The sequence below is a fragment of the Citrus clementina genome, unplaced genomic scaffold (genome assembly GCF_000493195.1).
Source record: "Citrus clementina cultivar Clemenules unplaced genomic scaffold, Citrus_clementina_v1.0 scaffold_5, whole genome shotgun sequence".
Classification (NCBI taxonomy): Eukaryota; Viridiplantae; Streptophyta; class Magnoliopsida; order Sapindales; family Rutaceae; genus Citrus; species Citrus x clementina.
Genome location: NW_006262201.1, coordinates 12928573 through 12950624, shown reverse-complemented (window position 1 = coordinate 12950624; position 22052 = coordinate 12928573). Strand labels below are relative to the sequence as shown.

Genomic DNA, 22052 nt, shown 5'->3' with positions numbered 1-22052 from the left:
CACTACAAAATCTGAAATTTCAAGTGTCAAAGAGCCATATTATATCCAGGACACAAATTTTGTTTATCTATTGCTTTATGAATAAAATTGTGCAAGTTGGTGATCATCATTGTACGTGCAAAAGCAAATGAAACGAACTCGATGGAACTTGTTGCATACAGCTCGAAATCAAATCATTTCTATATATAATAAAACAAGGAAAACGTTTTGAATAAAGAATAATAAATTGATGGAAACAGGAGAACTAATGGTGTAGTGTCGAACCTATAAATACCCCATATCACTTGCAATTCAACAAAACATTATTTCTACTAGCTTTAATAACCAACAATGGCTGCTATTAAATCTTTTGTTGTGTATTTTGTGTTAGCTGCTGCTGCTATCATCCCAATAAATGCACAGCTGACCCCTAATTTTTATGAGAAAATGTGTCCTCAGGCATTGCCAACTATAAGAACAGTTGTTCGAAATGCCATAACAAATGAGACTCGCATGGGAGCATCATTACTTCGTCTACACTTCCATGACTGCTTTGTCAATGTAAGTGTACTTCAGATTTTAGGCCCTCAGGGTTAATCGAGTCAATCAGTTTTTTTTAGCTGGTTAGTAGAGTTCGAATCCCGAAAGAGTTAGGAGGTTAAAAAATATTTATAACTATGGTTAATAATTAATTGATATTTGTAATTGTGATTATAGCTGTGATTATGTTTGTGTTTTTTGGATAGGGTTGTGATGGATCACTGCTTTTAGACGACACAGCCAACTTCGTTGGAGAGAAGACGGCCATACCCAATAATAATTCCGTCAGGGGATTTGATGTGATTGATGAAATAAAACAAGCAGTTAATACAGCTTGCAAAGGCAACGTGGTCTCATGTGCAGATATTGTAGCCGTTGCAGCTCGTGATTCAGTTAATCTTGTGAGTACACACTTATCTCATTTTTGTATCGGTGGATGATCATATAGAATCCTAAGGAGTATTTATCTCTATGTCTGAAACTGTTGTTTATTTTGTCGACCATCTGAGTTTTGAATCTTAAGAGATGTACGTAAAATTTTGATTTAAGCTTTGCCAATCCATCGACATTTTTTTTTCAAATAATTATTTATTTTAAAAAACACTTAAAACAACTGAGTTTGTGCTTATTAATGGCAAACTTTCCTTTAGTCTCTAGGGTTCAGTTTACCTACAAAGTTAATCTCTATCTTTTAAAACCCAAAACGTCCTTGCTATTGCTTTTATAGACGATGGACACCCAACTTTTCTAAGGAAAAATAATATTTTTATATTATATATACAAATAACAAGTAAAAAGGAAAAATACTTAAATTTTAACGGAAACTTGCCTATGATAAAGATGTTTTGGATAATTATATTAAAATGCAATTAATTTACTTTAAAGGTACGGTAGCTCAAGTTTACTAAACATCTGTTTGTCAAGCATCTACTAACTTATACTTGACAGTTAATAGTTCTATTACACAAATATCTTCAGGGCTTAATCCCAAATATATGAGACGAGTATATTGCTTTTTGTGATTTCAGTTAGGAGGTCCATGTTATCCAGTACAATTAGGAAGAAGAGATGCAAGAACTGCAAGCTTCAATGATGCAAATGCCAATCTACCTTCCCCATTTTCAAACTTCTCTGTGCTTCTTTCAAACTTCCAATCACAAGGCTTAAATCTCCAAGACCTAGTTGCTCTCTCAGGAGGCCACAGCATTGGACTTGCTCGCTGCCCATCATTTCGGAACAGGATTTACAATGACTCAGATATAGATCCAGTATTTGCTGCTTCCAAGCAAAAGAATTGCCCAGTAACCGGAGGAACATTCAACACAGAACCACTTGATGCAACAACTACACTATTTGATAATCAGTACTTTAAGGATTTGATAGCATCAAGGGGTCTCCTTCATTCTGATCAGCAACTTTTTAAAAATGATAGCAGTGATAGTGATCGGCTGGTGCGAAAGTACAGTACAAATCCAATTTCTTTTGCATCAGATTTTAGCGCTTCCATGATCAAGATGGGTAACTTGAACGTACTTACTGGTAATAATGGAGAAATCAGGATGAATTGCAGAAGAGTTAACTAGCACGTGTAATTTACTGGTTTCAAGAATTGCATTTCTTGATCTGACCATTAATAATAAAGTTTTTTTCTATGTGATGTTAATGATGAAACATATAATAAAAGCTAATTGCCGGTTTTTTTTAATTTTTTTTCATGTGAAATTTGAACAATTGTGCATTTACTAAAATTTGAAGATATTTGAATACAAAAACATATTTACTCGTAAACATATTTTTCATATAATCAATTACATTAATTGGCAAGGGAAATGAGGTTTTAATAAGGTAAAAAAAATGATGGTAAATTTATATGGAAAGAGTTTTACATGAGTTTATTTTACGTCAAAGTTATATTCAAATGTATAATATCGAGGGTGTGTTTGACACACCACATTACATGAAATTGTATTACTTGTTTTTTTTTTGTGAGAAGAGAATTGTATTAATTAATGTAATTCAATTTCATGTTTGGTAAATATTCTTGTTCACCTTATGGTGTATTAACATGCATCATGTTGTGAACAATGCCGCATCAAATAAACCTAGGGGTCCAATTTGTGTAATACCACATTGTTCATATTAGTTTTTTTATTTTCTATAATAAAAACTGAATAAATTATATAATATTAAATAAAATTAAAAACTCAACTATGTTGCCGTCGACAACAGTTCAACGGTTGCCGGTCATTGGTGGCTACTGCATAAATTAGTGTTTTAGAATTAAGCAATTGAGCAATTTTTCCGAAAAAAGAGCTTTCGTTTGCCATAAATTTACGGTTAAAATTTTAAAAACTGAAACTTTGCATGCATATCTATAGCAAATGAAAATTTCTTTCCCAGTAATAATTGCACCATTGCATAGCCTAATAAAAAGAACTTTAATTGTATCAAAATAAAGTTCAAATGATACTGAAAAAGGATGGCCAGCGACGGCTTATAGTGGTCAGTGAGTGAAAAATGCTCATTTTAATTATAAAAATTTAAATTATAAATTTAATATAAATGATAAGAAAATATAAATAAATCTTAAATTATTAATTTATTATAAATTAAAATAAAAAATTTATGTTACATAATGCAGTTCATACTACACTAAATATAGGATTACATTATAGCTTAGTACAAGATGATGCAATATAGCTAATGTAATAAAGCTAATACTATACAATATAGTGTGCTAAATGCACCCCAAATATACAAATCTAAATAATATGTTTATTTTTAAATTTTTCTTAGTTATTGAATAGAATATATTAAAAACATGGTTTTTGCATATTTATCCTTATAATTTCATTGAAAAAAAGGTTTTAAAAAGGAAAAAAATGATGGTTCATATTTTATATGGAAATAAACTAACATGAATTTAGTTTAAGTCAAAATTAAACTCACCCATATTTTTCGTTGTTAAGGCTACGTTTATAATTGCAGTTGAAATGTTAAGGAGACTTATCACATAAGTTTTGATAGAACTAGTTTATGTTAAATTTTTTAATAGTTATTGCAATAGTTCAAACCCAACAACCAAGTAGATATTGTTTCATTTGGACACAAAGTTTGTCACGGTTTTATTATCTGGCTTTACAATTCAAAATGCATCTTCTTAGTTAAGAGAGCCCAATGCTTATAAAACTAGTTCAGGAATTGTCTCACTAGTAATGTGGGATATTACATGCTTCCCCCATTGAGGACCTCGCATCCTCGTGAGGGTTATTGAAAACAAAATGGAACTAAATCATATCATTATCATATCCATTCACACATCGGGTCGCTAGTCGATTTTGATACCAACTGCAACAGCCTGAGGCCAATAACCAAGTAGATATTGTCTGCATTAGGAACACAGTTGATCCCAATTTTGTTATTGGCCTTTACAACTTAAAATGTGTTTACTTAGCCAGAAGAGTCCAAGGTGTATAAACTAGTCCAGGAACTCTTTCTCTCATGATGTGGGATGTTATAACTATTTATTTTATAAGTTTCTCAATTCTAACAATAGTTTTTAAAGTAGATAGCAGGTTGCTTTTTAAGGTCCCATTGGCGAATGAGGTTGAAACTCTACAAGCAACATATTTTATAAGTTTTGACAAAAATGATGTTTGGTTAATTTTTTAAAAACTGCTTATTTAAGTTTTTTTTTTTTCATTTTGATAGAAAGAAATTTCTAAAAGCATGTAGAGAGTTACTTTTTGTAAGCAACTTATTAACTTAAGCCACAACACTTTTTTAAAGTCCTTATCATAACCTTTCCATAATAAAAATATAATTATATCTTATTTTTTTCATAAACCCTAATATATAAATAGAAGGAAATCTAAACTTATGTCTATTTAGTCATTATATAGTAAAGCAGCAGTTTCATGATAAAATTTACCAAATACTTGTATTCTACTTTTCAAACTAACAACAATTACAACGACATAATGTATTAAATACTAAGCTACTTTTTTAATCAACAACTTATTTCATCCACATAGCAAAAACAACTTATTTTATCAGTCACATGTATCCCAAACTAGCCATAATAGTAGCTTATTGAATAAGTCATCAAACGCTTTTAAAGTTCCTATAACAACCTTATTATTTTAATAAAAAGACAATTGTATCATATGTTTTTCATAAACACTACTAAAAATCATAAACCCTTTCATATTACTACAACTACATATTACTTTTTTATTTAATTTTAAGTTATTTATTATTGTATTACGCTATGAACTTTATCATATTTAATATAATATATTATAAGGTTCATAGGATTTTAATTATTTGAGTTTTTTAATGTAAATTTTTGTGTCTAAAAAACATTCTAGAAAATTTATTATACTTACTCTTAAACATATACATATGGTAATTACAAAATGAGGAACAATTTAATAATAAATTTTACTAAATTCATATACTTTGCTTTTGAAACTTAATAGTAACTGAAATAATATAGTTTATCAAAAACCTAATCACTTTTTTGTTCAATGATTTATTTCATTAATACAGTAGAAGCAACTTATTTTGTCATCCACAACAATCTCAAACTGGCTCTCTCTCTCTCTCTCTCTCTCTCTCTCTCTCTCTCTCTCTCTCTCTCTCTCTCTCTCTATATATATATATATATGAATCAATCTGAATCATATTTCATGTCTAGTCAAAAATCAAACAAACTATTATTAGAGTAATATTATAAAATGGTAGAATGACACATTTTGGTCATAATTAAGATTTTAATTTTGCCATAAATTTTTAACACCTTTGTTCGTTACTAGTGTCAAAACAGTTATAGAAATAACACACTGTTTTAGAATATATATATATATATAACAAATAAATTAAATAGTTTAATTTTATTAGTAGAGGTGTAAGAGATGATCAATTTATGATGAATCCAGAAATTAGTAAAATAAATTTTAGAGAAATGAAAGTGCCATTCTCTTGCAAGAACTGGCAATTAAGAAACGTGTATTAAGATTACAACACATGGCAGATTTCACTTTATCTGTAGTTATGAGAAATAGAAAAATTAAAAAATGCTTACTGAATATTAATCCAAATCTAGTAACACGATCATCATGATCATTATTCGCTTAATATTCAGGACATAGGAAAACAAGAAATAGAAATGAACGACTTTGTTCAAAGCTAATTAAAAAGGCCCCAATAGAATTCAGTTTATTTTGCGGCAGTTGGTGCGAATCTGCCCATCAGTCCCCGTAAGTGGGCTAAGGTTCCCCATTTTGACCATTGCATTGGCGAAATCTGCATAAAACGTTCCAATGTTGGTGCTGTAAGTGGTGACTTGAGAGTCAGTTGAGCCGCCATTGAAGAGCTGCTGGTCTGAATGAAAGACACCTTTGTTATTCACCAAGTCCCGGAAATAGCCATTGTCAAATAGGACAGGGCTGGTGGCATCTAATGAAGAAAGGTTGTCATCGCCGCCTGAGCTTGGGCAGTTTGATTTTAATGATGTTGCAAATTCTGAATCAATGTTTGTTTCATTGTAGATTCTTTGTCGAAACAATAAGCACCTAGCTTGTCCTATTGTGTGAGCTCCTGTATATGACCAGAATTTTGATATATAATTAATCATACACGAAATAAGAATTATAGACGTCAAAGAATATGGCTACTAGCTAGCTAGTTGAGTTAATAGTTGACTTGGAATATTCTCCTCAATACGGATTTTTTTGCCTAGCTAGTCCTTATCACACGATAAAGTAGAGTGATCCCACTCGTAATTGACTCTAACTCTGATACCATATAAAAAACTGATGAGCCTAACTTATACTCCGAAAATGGCTTAGGATTTGAGGATTGCCTCACTTATGTTATTAACCTAGTAATTATTCTCAGTTGATGTGAGATAATATCTTCAATACATATCAATATTTATCTAATCTTATGTTGATCATTCTACACGGTATATATATGTAACTAAATTCTACCATGCGTACAATGTTATTAATGCACTCGTACATCCACTGATACTAGAGGCCTTTTTTGGTTGTGCAGGTGATGAGATATGATTTTGAAAGATTAGTGCAGCTTAGATCAGCACAAGGTCTAAGTTTATTAATCTAATAATAATTTTATTACCTGAGAGGGCCACCATTTCTTTAGCACTGAGTCCTTTCTTTGCAAAGTTAGAAATAAGGTCATTAAGATCCATGAGAGGGGATGGAATATTAGTATTTACTGCACTGGAACTTGCCGTTGTCGAATCTCTTCTACCTAATTGAACTGTCCATGAAGGCCCCCCGAACTGAACAAAAAAGAATATCTGATTAATTAATTAATTTTGATAAATAAAATTCCATTATACTGTTAATAACTGCTTAGCCAAAAGTTTAAGCTGATAAGATAGGGTTTCATGTGCTTCCTTATGTGAAATGTTTGTAGGCTAAGATTAGGAAAAAAGAAAAAAAAGGGAAAAAGAAAAAGGTTTTGGATGTACCAAAAGACGAGCTTAAAAGTGAATCAAGAAATTGAATGAGTTTATAAGTTGAGAGAATTGAATTTAATTGTGTTAGAGAAACCGTTTAACCAAAATTAAGCCTAAGTCGATGATAAGGATCCAACAATAATAATAAAGAAAAGTGCTAAGATTTTGGGCCTGCAGTTATTACTATTAGGTGACAATAATCTCAAGTAGTCGTTAATGCAATTTTCACTTCACTTACAGCAACAACGGAATCTCGAGCAGCAACAGCTAAGATGTCTGCACAAGAAACAACACCAGGGCAGAGACTCTCAACTTTAGATTTAACTGAATCGATCACTTCGAAGCCTCTTATTGAATTCGCATTGGCGCTGGCTGATTTCTCACCAGTAAAACTTGAAGTGTCATCTAATAGAACTGATGCATCACAACCCTGCAAATTGAGGCATAAACGAAATTTAATTATAAAAAAAAAGTTACCGTAATACACTATCATATGCCCAACTAATCAAATTGTAATATAACCATATTGATAACAAAAATGTATTAATAGTAAATTTCCTTCAGTTTTATATGTGGTTTGAGCTAATTATTCAGTTCATCCCTAAAAAAAAGTTACCGTAATACACGTATGTTGTTACTATTGTAGCAATCCGATTTAATATTTAAGAGTAAAGTAGTATTTTTGCATGATATATAACTTAAAATTCAAATAAATCTAACATATAACAGGTGAAAAATAGATGATAATTAAGTAAATTTTAACATAAACAAACAGACAACTGGACTTTTTGGAAAATTTTAATTTTGAAAATATTTGGGACTTGATCTAAATTATAAGGAGCATTTACCTCAACAAAAATAGCTAATGAAAAGAGATTATTTTGAGTTATTATTCTACTAATTAATACTGTTTTAGCACCTCACTATGTACAAATTAAATAACATATACAAAGAAAGTTTGTCACTCAAGCATTACTATGATAATGCGTAAATGAAACTCTATTATGCGTTTTGGGTGGATGCATGCATGCAAGTTTGCAATTGCAAATCGCTTTCGTTGAAAGTGAAAAGAAAGAGAGAGGGAGAGATAGAACGTGCATTAACAAAACAATCGTGGAAATGGAGACGAAGCAAAGAAGCTCCCATTCGATGCTCCTTTACCACTGCATTGTGCACTATAGACTTGATGGTAGAGAGGGCTTTTGGGCAAGTATTATCATAGTGATTTGAGGATAATTGTGCAAAGGCCAGTTTAGATAACAACAAAAACATGATGAAGCAAGTTCCATAAAGATGTGAGTGAGATGACATTATCAAAAACTACTCAAGGAGACACCAAAGTAATTCAGCAGAGCTTGTGTTTTTGTGCTTGGTGAATGATATGTGATAAATCAGATGCTCTTATATAGAGGATGAATTATTGGTTCTAGGTCAAAAGAAAAAAGATTTTGCTAATTTTTTATTAGAAACTATTAAAAATAATGGATGCATGCATTCATTGAGAGTTGGAAACTCCCCACCATCTTATATCGATCCGTTAATATTCTCAAATGCAGCTCACTAAAGTCATGTAAATAAAAATTTCGATATCTTTTAGTACATGGGTATATAACATTGCATAGTTTAAAATTTAATAATTAACTATAAAGTCTTATGTAACAATTATGAATTAGTTTAATTTCTAAAATATGAGCACAAAAATAAGAAATATCTATCATCTAACCAAACTTTCGTTATATTTTACAAATAATTATTGCACATCTCAAGTTTTAAATCAGATTTTAATTTTTTGAAGCAACTCGGAAAAGGCATCATAAAGCTTAGGAAATCTAGCAAAAACTTGAGAAATGTCAGGGAAAAGATTATTGGGTTGTATTATAGAAGACTGTATTTTAACATTTTGAGTAAATTGATTGAAGTCTTGCATTTTGTTTTATAAATTACAAGATAATGTTGGGTGCCCAAACTATATTAGAAGTCAAAAATATATAAGAGGATTTGTCATCGTCTGAAAAACTTAATGGCGGTTGGTAAGCGTGTGAACAAAATGGTCACAAGGAATCTATCAAGTCAAAAACTCGGTTCAAATTAGATTTCTTAATCTTTGCCAATAAACATAGTTCTATACATGGATGTTGTTGCAAATCTCCCAAACTTTAGAATCTTCGAACTACTTGTAATGCAACTTAAGAGGACTATCCAAAACAAGAATTAATTAATATAGTTGAAAGCAAGATACAAAGTCTTAAACGTTCATATCAATCTTGAATACAAAGTCTTAAACTTTCATAATAATCTTGATATTAAATCGGCGAATTACTGACTGGTGGCAACACCAGGCCCAGGGGATCAATTTATTGTTTATTTCGTTTCCCTTTGAATACTTTTGAATTGCGTCACATCCCATCCTACCGAGACCCAGCCCCAACAACATTTCTTTTTGACAAATGACAATTGGCTTAATAATGTTATTTGATTCTGTTTCTTATGTTTTAATAAATAAATAAACAAGTAAGCAAATTCCGTTCTCAACCATGCATCAAGCTTTGTGATGGTTACAATCTTGATTATTTTACATAGAATTCGAATAGGAGATTATTAGTTTTTCCTTTTTAAAGTTAATATCTACTATTTAACTTTTATTTTTTTATCATAGTTCAATAACCTCCTTGACATCATAATTTTAGTATATTATCCTTATTTTCAAATACACTTTTATTTATATTTATTATAAATTAAAGGAAAAATAACACCTACACCCCAAATTTGAGAAAATGGTCATGTAAATCCCAAAGTTTTCAATAACAGATATCATTACCCCCTTTTGACTATAATATTCTTTAACTCTGTTAACTCAAAAAGATTGACTCCAGTGTTTTCTAATAAATATAAGGGAAAACAATACATACACCTCATGGTTTTGGGGAAATAGTCATGTAAACCCCTTAGTTTTTAATAAAGGATACCATTATTCCCTTTTAACTGCAACACCCATTGGCTTTGTTAACTTAAAAATATTGACTCCAATGTTTTAAATAAATATAAATATAATATCAAAATAAATGTAACAATATATATATTTTAAGATAATTTCAACATTTAAAAAAGTTTTTTAATACTTTACAATCTTATATTATATTAAACTAAATTTTATAATAAATAGGATCATAATATTAAAATAAATATATAAAACTTTAAATTATTTTCAATATTATATAAAATAATTTTAATATTATTAATATATGAGATATATTGCATTAATTATAAAATTTATTTAATCCAACGATTTATTTAAATTATAATAAATAAAAATATATTACTATAATAAATATAATAGTCTACATTTTAAAACTTGTTTATAAATTAAAAAATTCTAATATTATTAGTCTATTAGAAAATTAAAAAGCTTAAAATATGTTCATTTTTAAAAAAATTTAAGGTTAATTTTTTAATTATTATCTACAAAGGGTATTATAGTCAAAAGAAGGTGTTAGTATATAGAAAAAAAATTGGGGGGTAGGTGTCCTTTTTTAAATAAAATATATTTATTATAAGAAAAAATTAGAATAACAAAAGGTATAAGAAAAATATCTTATTATTAATTTTTAATTCACACTGAAAATATATTTCTTATTTTTAGTACTTAAATTTTTTTATTTCAATTTCCACTTATATGATTTATGTAATTTATAATTAATATCAATAAAAGTATATTTGAAAATATGAGTAATATAGTAAAATTATATGTTAAGGGGTTATGGACTATTATGAAAACAATAGAGATGGTAAGTGGTATATGTTGATTTCAATAAGGGAACTGTTAATCTCTCATTCGAATTCTATGCAAAGGAATATTTTACGTTCTTCTCTATTTATTTAGCTTATTAATGAAAATTTTAGTTCATTAAAATTTAGTAACAATGAACTAAATTTTTACCAGGCATTATAAAAAACATTATACAAAATTTATAAATATTCTAATTACCATCTTAAAATTTATAAAATGGCACCTATGTCATTTTTCTGTCGTTAAATGTATAAAGTACCCAAAGTTACACAATTTCTTTTTCACATTCCTATTATGTTTATCTCACACAAATGCAATGCTTTTTTTTTTCTTTTTTATGTCAAAATATAATCAAAACCCAGCAATTCAAAATCTATTTCCTTGCCATTTTTTATTTACTTTAGTTCGTTCATGCTTTTAAATTTTATTCACTTATATACATTAAAATATTAGAGGAAACTAATTTAAGAATTTAAATTATATAAACAATAATTTTCTGTCCCATAATTTGAACAAATAAGGAAAGAATGTAAATCAAATCAGAATTCTATTCTAAGTAAATAGTAAAGAATCTAAATCAAATAATAATCCTAATTGTCTTAAATGTCTTACATCAATTAAAATGGAAAGTCGATAATTAAAAGAGAAATAAACTAATTGGTTTCTCCACTAGCCTCCTCAAAAAATGAGAAAGTATTCAAAAAGTAAAGTAGTATATTTTCCAAATGGGGAAGTATCTGAAAAAGGAAAACAATATATCTTCCAGCCATAATGTGCAAACCAACTTCCTATTTCATGGAAGTGATTATTTAGAAACTTAAAGAGCCTGAATAATACATTTATCATGTGTGATTCCTTCAATGGGCCTCTACGAATTTAATTAAGCCCAAGTTGCTTCAATCAACCTATTAAGTGCTTCTTTGAATTTTTTTACTCGAGTTTTTATGACGAGTCCATTGGGAACTTGAATAGAATCTGAACATACCTCATCCCACGTGCTTGTGACAGTTTTTTCATCAATCTCATCATTTATTTACATTTCAATTATAATTATATTGCCATTTTTTGGCAAGATTTTCAAATAACTTGAATCACATTTAAGGGAAAGATAGTAGCTAAAAATCAAGCATCCACTCATTCTCAACATCAATGACAATACTCCACATCTCTAGCTACAATAGTCCAGCAACAGCCTCTTGTATTTGAATGCCTACACAAAAGAGCAATATACAAAAATATTATACAATAAAAGAAAATACCCAATGTTCTAGAAATTCAACTTCATCAAGGACCATATATACATATAAAACTATGTGTAGGTTTGTAATTCTAATAACTAATTAATTCACATGTGTCCCACATTATTTGTTGGGTCCATCTCATTTGGATGGCCGAAGCCCAAAGTTTTACAAGTTTGAGTAGTTAAGCGATTAAAGAAAACTTAAAGGGGCTAGACAAAATTTTCATTAAAATTAGGTTTTGAAAACATTATATAAAGGAGCAAAAGCAAGCAGCAGCAACTTTTGTGCTTGAAAATGATGAGAGAGAAAGAAATAGACAATGGTGTCCTTTCAGAATTTGGGGCTTGCATTTCAATCTTTGAGTGGATGATCGAAATGTGATTTTAACTTCATTTTCTCCCAAATTTGGAGGGTAAGTTCTTGGTATTGCCCTCTATAATCCTAATAGTCTTAATTTTTGTTTTATCCTCTCGTTGGTTGTTATTTGAAATACCAACTTATTAGAGAGACAAATATTAAGTTGCTATTATAAGCCAGGATTGTTAAGATTGTTAATGTTATTAGCATCTAGTGTTATCTAAAGAAGAATTTTTTATTGTAATCTCATTAATATAGTGGAAGATTATATCGAACTACGATCCCGTGATTTTTTCCGTTTTGGGTTTTCCACGTAAAACTCCATGCCTCTTGTGGTTGATTTATTGCTTTTGGATTGTGTTAGATTATTTTCTACCTATTTATTTGTAGTGTACATCCTATTTTAATCACACAAAGAAGGAAATAGTTTTTGTTTCCACTTAATTTGTAGCTGCTTGTGTAAGTCTCTTTCCCAATATAGTAGTATCAGAGCATCAAGTTTTGTGTTATTTCATTACTTGTGTGGTTGAAATGGAGGAGTCTTCGACATACATGATTAAATTAAAATCATGAAATTATGGTATTTGGAAGTCTAGAATGGAAGACTTACTATATATGAAAGACTTACATGAACCCATTAAAGACGAAAAAGCTAGACCCGCCGATTTAGATGATAAGAAATTGGCTCAATTAAACCACAAGGTTGTAGGTACTATTAGATCATGGACTGATCAAAGTGTGTACCACGATGTTGCGAATGAATCCAGGGTCGATGTGCTTTGGAGAAAATGAGAGACGATTTTGAGCAGTCGAGACCACAAAATAAAACTAATTTGATGAAAATGCTTGTTAACTTGAAATATAAGGAGGGTGCAGTATAACAGAACACACTAGTGGGTTTCAAGATTTAGTTGATCAGTTGACTACTATGAAAATTATTTTAGATGATGAGTTACAAGCATTGGATATGGTTACAGATAGGATAAAAAATGAAGAATCTGAAAGAAAAAGTGTTGAAGCAATTCTTTCTGAGTCAGATACAATTGTTTCAGAAAAGCAAGAAAGGTGGGGGAGAAGTCAAAATAGAAATCCCACCAGCAGAACAATGATAACCGTAGAGAAAGATCTAAGTTCCAGAAGAGAAACATGAAGTGCTTTCATTGTCAAAAGATGGGTCACGTTAAAAAGGAGTGCAGATTATGGAAAAGAGAACAGGCAAAAGAAAATGTTGATGCTTAGAAGAATGACAATTAGAACACTACAGCCATAGTTAATGGTGATATAGGTATTGTTTATGATGAGAGCTCAGTAAATCTCACTTATCATACTAGTGATTAGGTGATTGATTCGGGTACTTCGTTTTATATTACTGCACATCATGATTACTTCCCATCCTATGTTAATTATGATTATGATCATATTCGGATGGGAAATAAGGGGGCATCTAAGATTATGAGCATCTAAGTTGTTGCTTAAAGATGTCTGACATGTACCAGATATTCGCCTTAATTTAATCTCTATAGACGTGCTTAATGATGATGGTTATACTAACTAATTAGGTGAATGAAAATGGAAGCTCACCAAAGGCGCCCTAGTGTTAGCTAAGAGAGGAAAGTAAACACTCTTTATGTAATAGAAGCCAAGATCAAGAAAGAAGATGTGAATGTAGCTGTAAAAGATTTTGACATTGAGACATGGTACAAAAGGCTTGGTTATATTGGTGAGAAAAGGTTAGAGACTCTTGCAAGAAAAGGATTTCTACGTAGCTTTGCAAGTATATCTCTCAAGACTCGTGTTCATTGCTTAATTAGAAAGGCACAGAGAATAGCATTTTAAAACTTTTCTCCATTTAGAAAGTCACAAATACTTGATTTGATTTACACTGATATTTGTATGATACAAAGTAGATCAATAGGAGGTGCACTTTATTTTGTGACTTTTATTTACGCATGTTGTAGAAAAGTGTGAGCTTTTCTTTTAAAATCTAAATACCAGGTGCTTGATATGTTTAAGTTCTTCCATGCTTATGTCAAGAGAGGGACGGGAAGAAAATTAAAATGTGTCAGGACAGATAATAGTGGTGAGCATAGAGGGCCATTTGAATAGTATTGCAAATCTTATGGAATCAGATTTGAAAAGACTATACCAAAAACCTACAGCAGAATGGTGTTATAGAAAGGATGAATAGAACAATTAAAGAAAGGATCAGGTGTATGCTTTCTTATGCCAAGCTTCCTACATCTTTTTGGGATAAGGCTATGCGTATTACAATTGATTTGATTAACCTTTCTCCTTTATCTCCATTAGATAGTAATGTGCCTGAGAGAGTTTGGACTGGGAAATATGTTTCTTATAAACACTTGAAAGTATTTTATTGCAAAGCATATGTTCACATCCCTAAAGATGAGAGATCGAAGCTCGATGATAAAGTCAAGGTGTAATACCTCAATTCTCCTAAGGGTATTTAAGTCTTTTTAGTTTTTAGTAATATTTTTACCCTAGTATAAATAGAACAAAATGTCTTTTCCATTAGGAGAGAGGGAGAAAGAGAAATCGACTAAGAAAAAAAAAAGAGAGAGAGATGGAGAGAAAAGAAAAGAAAAAGAGAAGAGGAAAGTCATCTTCTTTGTTCTGCCATGAGCAACACATGAGATCTAGTTGCATAATTTGAATTGGGTATTGTTAAGAGAAGATTTGGATTTGGAGGTAAGTTTTAATTCTTAGTTTCTATTAATTTGTTGTGGAAAAGCATGATTGCAATAAAAGTAGAAACCTAAGATTTTGCAGAAATATGCTGATAGTGAATTATTACGAAAATCATAGTAATTTGTACAAATTGATTTTGATTACGATTTTTGGATATGTTAAACTATAATCGTCTAGAATGTTTTGACACTTTTTTCAAGTTAATCGAATAAGATTTCAATTAATTACGATTTTTCAAGTTCAAATCTGAAAACCTAGAAATTTCTGATTTCAGTGAAGAACATGAATTACGATTTATTTTTACCATAGCTAGATGTCTTCAAAAATTATGAAATTTAGATTAGTGATTTTTGTATATGTCTAGTGTGATTCTGTAAATTTTCATGATTTTAGGATAAAGCAATAAAGTTTATTGTATTTTTAGAGCAAGTGTGTTTAAAACAGAAACTTGTTTGACAATATTGATGATGTCTGAAACGTCAATTATTTTCAATAGTTTTGAAAGAAATCAAGTTATGAAATTTTTATCAAATAATTTTCAATATGTTCGTATATGGTCTGTAAAATTTGAGATTTTTCTAGTAAGGGAATAATTTATTAAAAATCGGAGAACATGGACAGTTCTGTTTTGAATGCCAATTATTGAGGACATTTGAGGTTGAGCTTATGAGATGTTTAAATTGAGATATTTGAGGACATTAGAGTTTATTATTGAGATTTGTTTATATCTTCTGAGAAATTTATTGATGATTTTAGATTGATGATATCAATACGCATTTGTTACATGAGGATGCCAAGAGTAAACTTGACTTCAAAACGAATCACAATAAATAATATATATGTTTGACTTGTGTGAAAAAAACCTATTTTGATATGTATGAATATGGGTTTACATATCTCTGCCCATGTGTTTATGTGATGTGTTGTTATGTGTTAGGCGTGATTATGTACATAGGCATATGAATGTGTGATGATTTATTGGCATAAGCATGAAAATGCATTAAGTTTTCTATGAATGAAAAAATGGATTTTAGCAAACGGAATTTCTGATTTATTAGATTTTACTTTGGGGGCCACCTCTTGAGACTATACAGGGGCCACCTCTTTAAACTAGTCGGGACCACCTCTTGAGGGCCAAAGCGTCACAAAGTGTCACACATGATGCAAACTGCCACACACAGTACAAAGTACCACAATTGCAGAATATGTATTTTATTGAAAGAAATGAGAAAGTTTCAAAAAGACAAAAAGAGATTTTTATGAATTTGTTTACAATATTTCCAAAAGATCATGACATATCATCCATTTGCATTATATATAAGTATGTATGTATTTTGGTATAAGAAAAAACTAATTTGCTTACTAAGTTTTGTACTCATTACAGTTTATTGTAATTCAGTTTTCAGAAGTCAAGATTGATTCGTGATGAGTGAGAAGTTGAAGATGGTATATGGTATGGCTAAATTTTTAAGTTATTCCGCTAGCTTTTGTATTTGAGGCTCGAATTTTATCGGTTGTAAAGAGTTTTTTTAATTCATATGTGAGTTGTTGACAGATTTGCCCTTGGAATTCGGACTGGGATGTTACACAAGGAATGCATTTTCTTAGGCTATGGACATGAAGAATTTGGGTATATATTATGGGATCCAGTGGCAAAAAATTGATCAGAAGTAGAGATGTTATGTTTCTTGAACATCAGATAGTTGGTGATGATAAGAAAAGTGATGAATCTCAATCATCTCTAGAGATTCCTATTATTCCAACTTCAATTTCTCCACTTGTAGCTCATGATGATCACAGAGGAGCTGAAAAGGATAACAATGATGATCTAGCAGAACTAGTTGAGCATGCACCTTTTTGAACTACATACACTACCATTTGAGCTAGAATTGAAAAGATCCTCTAGAGAATGGAAACCTTCCACTAGATATCCTCTACACAAATATGTTATGTTTACATATAGAAGGAAGCCAAATTGTTTTGAAGAAGTCATGTCTCATCAGCATAAAAGTGAGTAGGTTAAAGTCATGCAAAATTAGATGAAATCTTTGAATGAGAACCACACTTATGACTTAGTGAAACCGCCTAAGGGAAAGAATGCATTGAAGAACAAATGGATTTACAGGTTGAAGGCTATAAATAACTCGCAACAGCAGTACAAGGTTAGATTAGTTATGAAGGGTTTTAGTCAATAGAAATGTGTTGATTTTGAAGAAATATTTTCTCTTGTGGTGAAGATGTCTTCTATATACATGGAGCAGCTTGAAGGGTTCATTGTCAAAGGCAAAGAAGAACTTATGTGCAAGTTGAAAAAAAATTTGTACGGCTTAAAACAGGCACCAAGACAGTGGTACAAGAAGTTTGATTCATTCATGGAGAATTATGGTTTTAACGAGACAATTTATTATCATTGTATTTTTATAAAGAACTTTGGCGATAATGATTTTATCATTCTTCTACTTTATATGGATGACGTGTTGATTGTTGGTCAGGATACTAGTAAAAATGACAATTTGAAGAAAGAGTTTAGCAAGTCTTTTGCAATAACTAATAGATTCAATTGCATCCCACATTATTTGTTTGGTCCATCTCATTTGGTTAGCCCAAGACCAAAGCTTTATAAGCGATTAAAAAAATTAAAGGGGCTAGTTGAAATTTTCATTGAAATTAGGTTTTGAAAACATTATGTTAGCCTATATGGCTATAAATATTGATTTTGATGATAACAAACCACATGTATTTATTAAGCAAAGATTTATGAATTGTGCTTTTATAATAAGAAAATGATGTTATGGAATTAAAGCATTTTGGACTAAAATGAAAGTAATTTTAAAATCTTCGATAGTGTTTTAAATTTCAGATTTAGACCTATTTGAAACTATTTAAATATTTTGGGTCATTCTATAATTTCACAAAGTTTAGGTGATATTATAATTTTAGAAAGTTTTGGGATTAACGAAGCATTACTTAGAAATTCTGAAATTGGACCTATTTGCAAAGTTGCATAACTTTTTAGGTCATACTACAGTTTTTATAAAGTTTTGGGGTCAAACTAAAAATTTAGGAAAAATTTCACTGTAGCAGGTTACTGTAGCAAGCGACCATCCAGATTCTGAAAATCAGAAATCCGGATACGGGCAGTAAGCATCCAGAACGAAAACGGCTTACCGGATTTCGTAACTGGCAAGCCGGATAGGCAAAATTCAAATTTTTACCTTAACGGTAACATAAATCCGGCTTACCGAATTCCATAAACGGCAAACCGGATACGCCTGGAATGTGAGTAACGGCTAGTTTTTGAGCTCAAACTATAAGAACTCAAATCCAACTCATTTTGAAGCTCTCCAACAAGCAAAAACAAAAAGCACACGTGATATCTTGAGCCTTCAAACTTGCGAAATACAAACATTGAATCTTTTCTTGTTCTTCATTTTTGAATATCTACTCATTGAGTTAGTTTCATTGTAACCTTCATTTATTCATCTCAATTGTAAGAGTTTGAGTGTGTGAGACACTTGAGTGAAGAGATTGGGAGATAATCTCTTTGTTGTAAAGGTTTATTGACACCTCGAAGTCAATTGTAATCGTTGAAGCCTTGGAAAGGCTTGGATAGTGGAATCCTCAAGCTTGGATCGCTTGGAGGCGTGGACGTAGGCGGGGATTGCCGAACCACGTAAAAATTCGTGTGTTTGTTTCTCTTCTCCCTTACTCTTTGATTATTGTGCTTTTCTTGAACTTATTGCTTTTAATTTTTATTAAGAAATTAGATTGCTTGTTGTGTGGATTTGCTAGGATAATTTTTAAATTTCCAATTCACCCCCCTCTTGGGTTGCACACTTATATTTCACATTATATAAATGAGCGGAAGCAAGCGGCATCAAATTTTGTGCGTGAAAATGGTGAGAAAGAAAGAAAGAGACAGTGGCATGATTTTAGAATTTGGGGGCTTGCATTTCAATTTTTGATTGGACGATCAGAATGCGATTTTAACTCTGTTTTCTCCCAAATTTAGAGGATAAGTTCATGGCATCACCCTCTACAACCCTACTAATCTTGATTTTTGTTTTATCCTATCATTAGTTGTTATTTGAGATATTCACTTATTAGAAAGACAAATATTAGGTTGTTACTGTAAGCCAAGATTATTAAGATATTTTATGTTATTACCCTCTAGTGTTATCTAGAAAAGAATTTTGTGTTGTAATCTCATTAATATAATCGAAGATTATATCGGATTACGGTCTCATGATTCTTTTCGTTTTAGGTTTTCATGTAAAAATGTATGTCTCTTGTGGTTGATTTAATGCTTTGGATTATGTTAGATTATTTTTTACCTATTTATTTGTGGTACACATCCTATTTTAATCAAAAAAGATGAAAATAGTTTTTTTCCCACTTAATAGCTTTGGATTGTGTTAGATTATTTTTTACCTATTTATTTGTGGTACACATCCTTTTTTAATTACAAAAGAGGGAAATAGTTTTTTGCCCACTTAATTTGCAGTTGCTTATGTGAGTCTATTTCCCAACATTATTAAATTTTAATAGTAAAAGTAAAATATGTTTCACTCACCTCTATATCACCGTGCATTTCTCTCTGTAAAAATTGCCAGTGAACTAAAGATTACGCCAAATAGCCATAAGAGAAAATATTTTCTAGATAAATTTGATTACTAAAACAACTATAAATATGGGGAAAAAAAGAAAATGTAGGAATCGTTTCTACTTTTTTTTCATTTATCATGCTTGAAATTTTGTTACTTTATAATTTAAAGAGAATTAGCAAAGGATAGATAACCATTGTTTCGATTTACTAGCTAACAAAGAAAAAATGCAGAGAAGTGTTATTGTATGTACTTTAACTTGCAGTAATAACATCCATCCAAAAACCATTAGAATAGAAAATTCATTTACAAAGAGAAGAGAGAGGATTGAAGGAGATGAAAGAAAGATGAGTGCATAACTTAAAGAAAGAAATGCATGAATGTCGTGAACAAAATGTTAGGCAAAGGAAATCGTTTGGGTGTTGTTGGACATTTCAAGAAGAAATTAAGAGTAATGGCTGATTTAAAATTCAGTTCATCCCAAGAGCCTGTAGCTTGCATGCTCATGTCATTTGTTATCTAAGCTAAAGTGGCTTTTTAATTTTTAGTTGCTTGAAATTTAGTTTGGAGATCTTCCTTCCCAAATCAAGTGTAATTTTAATCTTTGAATGAAATAATTTAGTTAAAAAAATAAAATTAAATGAAAAAGAGGAGAGAGAGGTGTATTTCACGTTTATTGTTTAGTATTAATTTTTTTGTGGGCCAAAATCTAATTAATTAATTTTTAGAATTAAAAAATTGTATGTTATTTTAGTATTAATCATTCGATGAAGTTAACTTTAGTCTAATGGTTAAAAATTTGTGTTCAAAATTGTGTTTAAAACTATACCCAAATTAAACATGCCCATATATTGTTTGATCATAACTTATTTTTCATCCAAGTCCAAAAAACACAAAGCCTAGCACATCCCATAGAATTTTCTAAGTTAGGTGAGCTTAGGTGGTAGGCAAGGTTAGTGTGGATTGGTGAAATAGGTGAATTGGAATGAGTTAGGTTGATAATTAGTGTGATGGTTGACAATAAAAGAGGGGTTGTGATTAATTTTTTTTAGTTTATGTGTGTGGTTATAATTAAGTTTTGGGTACTATAAACCCTTGTCATTTCAGTTGTGTGTATCAAGTCTAAGAAGAAGAAGTATAAGAAATAAAACAAAGCTTTTGAGAGTGATTTGTAAGAGCATGTGAATTGTTCTTGTAATGTTCATGAGCTTTCTTTAATCAAAATTTATCTTTTATCCTTCAAATTCTCCAACAAACTAGTATCAGAGCTAGTAATCAATGCTTAAAATAGCAGTATAGCATATCAAATCAAAGAACTCAATGAGAGGAATGCGATGCTGCAAAAATCCTCCCAATCGGGGTATGAACGCACATGTAATCACTACCAAAAGTTTATTGTCCTAAAACTGAGTTGATTAACCGAGTTAAACCAATCTAAACGCATTGATCCACACGGAATCAAGTCCAACCGGGATAAGTTGAGCCAAATCGAGCCAAGCCAAGTGAACTGAGCTGACCATTGACTGTTGATCAGTCGTTGATTAATGTTGACCATTGATCGAAAGCTGATATGAGTCCCTCTTAAGGTTTTTCAACGTTTTGAACTCATTTACGCATTCAAAATTTGTAAATTCTCACACAATTTTTAAATTGTGGCAAATAGTGGCATTATCTCATTCTAAGTGCCACAATTGAAAGAAAGCAAGTTTGACAATTAGAGTATTAAAATGAAGGCTCTATTGGGTGTACATGATATATGAAAAGTCATGGAAATACTTTACTACAAAATGAAGCCACTTTAACTGTGGCACAAAAGGAGAATTTAAAAGATTTGAAAACGAATTAGAACAAAGTAAAGTATCTCACCTTTCAATCATTAGATGAAGATGCTTTTAAAAAGATTGTTGGTGCAACCTCCTCAAATGAAGCATAGGAGAAGTTAGAGACCTCTTATAAAGGAACAAAACAAGTTAAGAAGGTTCGTCTCCAAGCACTACAAGGAGAATTTGAGTTCTTACACATGAAGGCTTCCGAGTCGATTTTTGACTATTTTACTCAGGTTGTGACATTTTCCAATGAATTAAAAAGAAATGGTGAACAAGTATAAGAGCAAGGATCATTGAAAAGATACTTCGATCAGTAGACTCAAAGTTTGACCATATTGTTGTGAGAATCGAGGAAATAAAAGATTTAGAGGCTATAACGATCAAACAACTTCAAGGAAGGTTACAAGCCTACGAAGAAAAACTAAAAAAGAAGTAAGGAATTGAAGAACAGCTTCTCAAGATGAAAAACATTCCAAAAAAAGAAAGAATAAAGCTCTGAAATGAGAGAAGTCATTATGTCCG

General features: G+C 30.6%; 2 protein-coding genes across 2 annotated transcripts; one reads left to right on the top strand and one right to left on the bottom strand.

Moving 5' to 3' along the window:
- The first annotated feature begins 330 nt into the window (after positions 1 to 330).
- Positions 331 to 2102, top strand: LOC112098477 (peroxidase P7-like). Its single transcript, XM_024184889.1, has 3 exons — positions 331 to 540; positions 726 to 920; positions 1548 to 2102. Exons 1-3 carry the CDS (start codon positions 331 to 333, stop codon positions 2100 to 2102), a joined length of 960 nt encoding a protein of 319 aa, XP_024040657.1.
- Positions 2103 to 5734: 3632 nt separating this feature from the next.
- Positions 5735 to 13345, bottom strand: LOC112098450 (cationic peroxidase 1-like). The gene is made up of 5 exons (XM_024184832.1): positions 13318 to 13345; positions 8108 to 8289; positions 7248 to 7439; positions 6664 to 6829; positions 5735 to 6120 (listed from the first exon to the last, which is right to left on the bottom strand). The coding sequence occupies exons 2-5, from the start codon at positions 8279 to 8281 to the stop codon at positions 5735 to 5737; spliced, it is 918 nt and encodes a 305-aa protein (XP_024040600.1). The 5' UTR covers positions 8282 to 8289; positions 13318 to 13345.
- Positions 13346 to 22052: the final 8707 nt, after the last annotated feature.

Coding starts and splice junctions, on each gene's coding strand:
- LOC112098450 (XM_024184832.1), bottom strand. CDS start 8,281: ATGTTTTTGTTGTTATCTAAACTGGCCTTTGCACAATTATCCTCAAAT. Junction 6,830..7,247: donor CTCGAGATTCCGTTGTTGCT/GTAAGTGAAGTG, acceptor TTTTTTGTTCAG/TTCGGGGGGCCTTCATGGAC. Junction 6,121..6,663: donor AGAAATGGTGGCCCTCTCAG/GTAATAAAATTA, acceptor GGTCATATACAG/GAGCTCACACAATAGGACAA.
- LOC112098477 (XM_024184889.1), top strand. CDS start 331: ATGGCTGCTATTAAATCTTTTGTTGTGTATTTTGTGTTAGCTGCTGCT. Junction 541..725: donor TCCATGACTGCTTTGTCAAT/GTAAGTGTACTT, acceptor TTTTTTGGATAG/GGTTGTGATGGATCACTGCT. Junction 921..1,547: donor CTCGTGATTCAGTTAATCTT/GTGAGTACACAC, acceptor TTGTGATTTCAG/TTAGGAGGTCCATGTTATCC.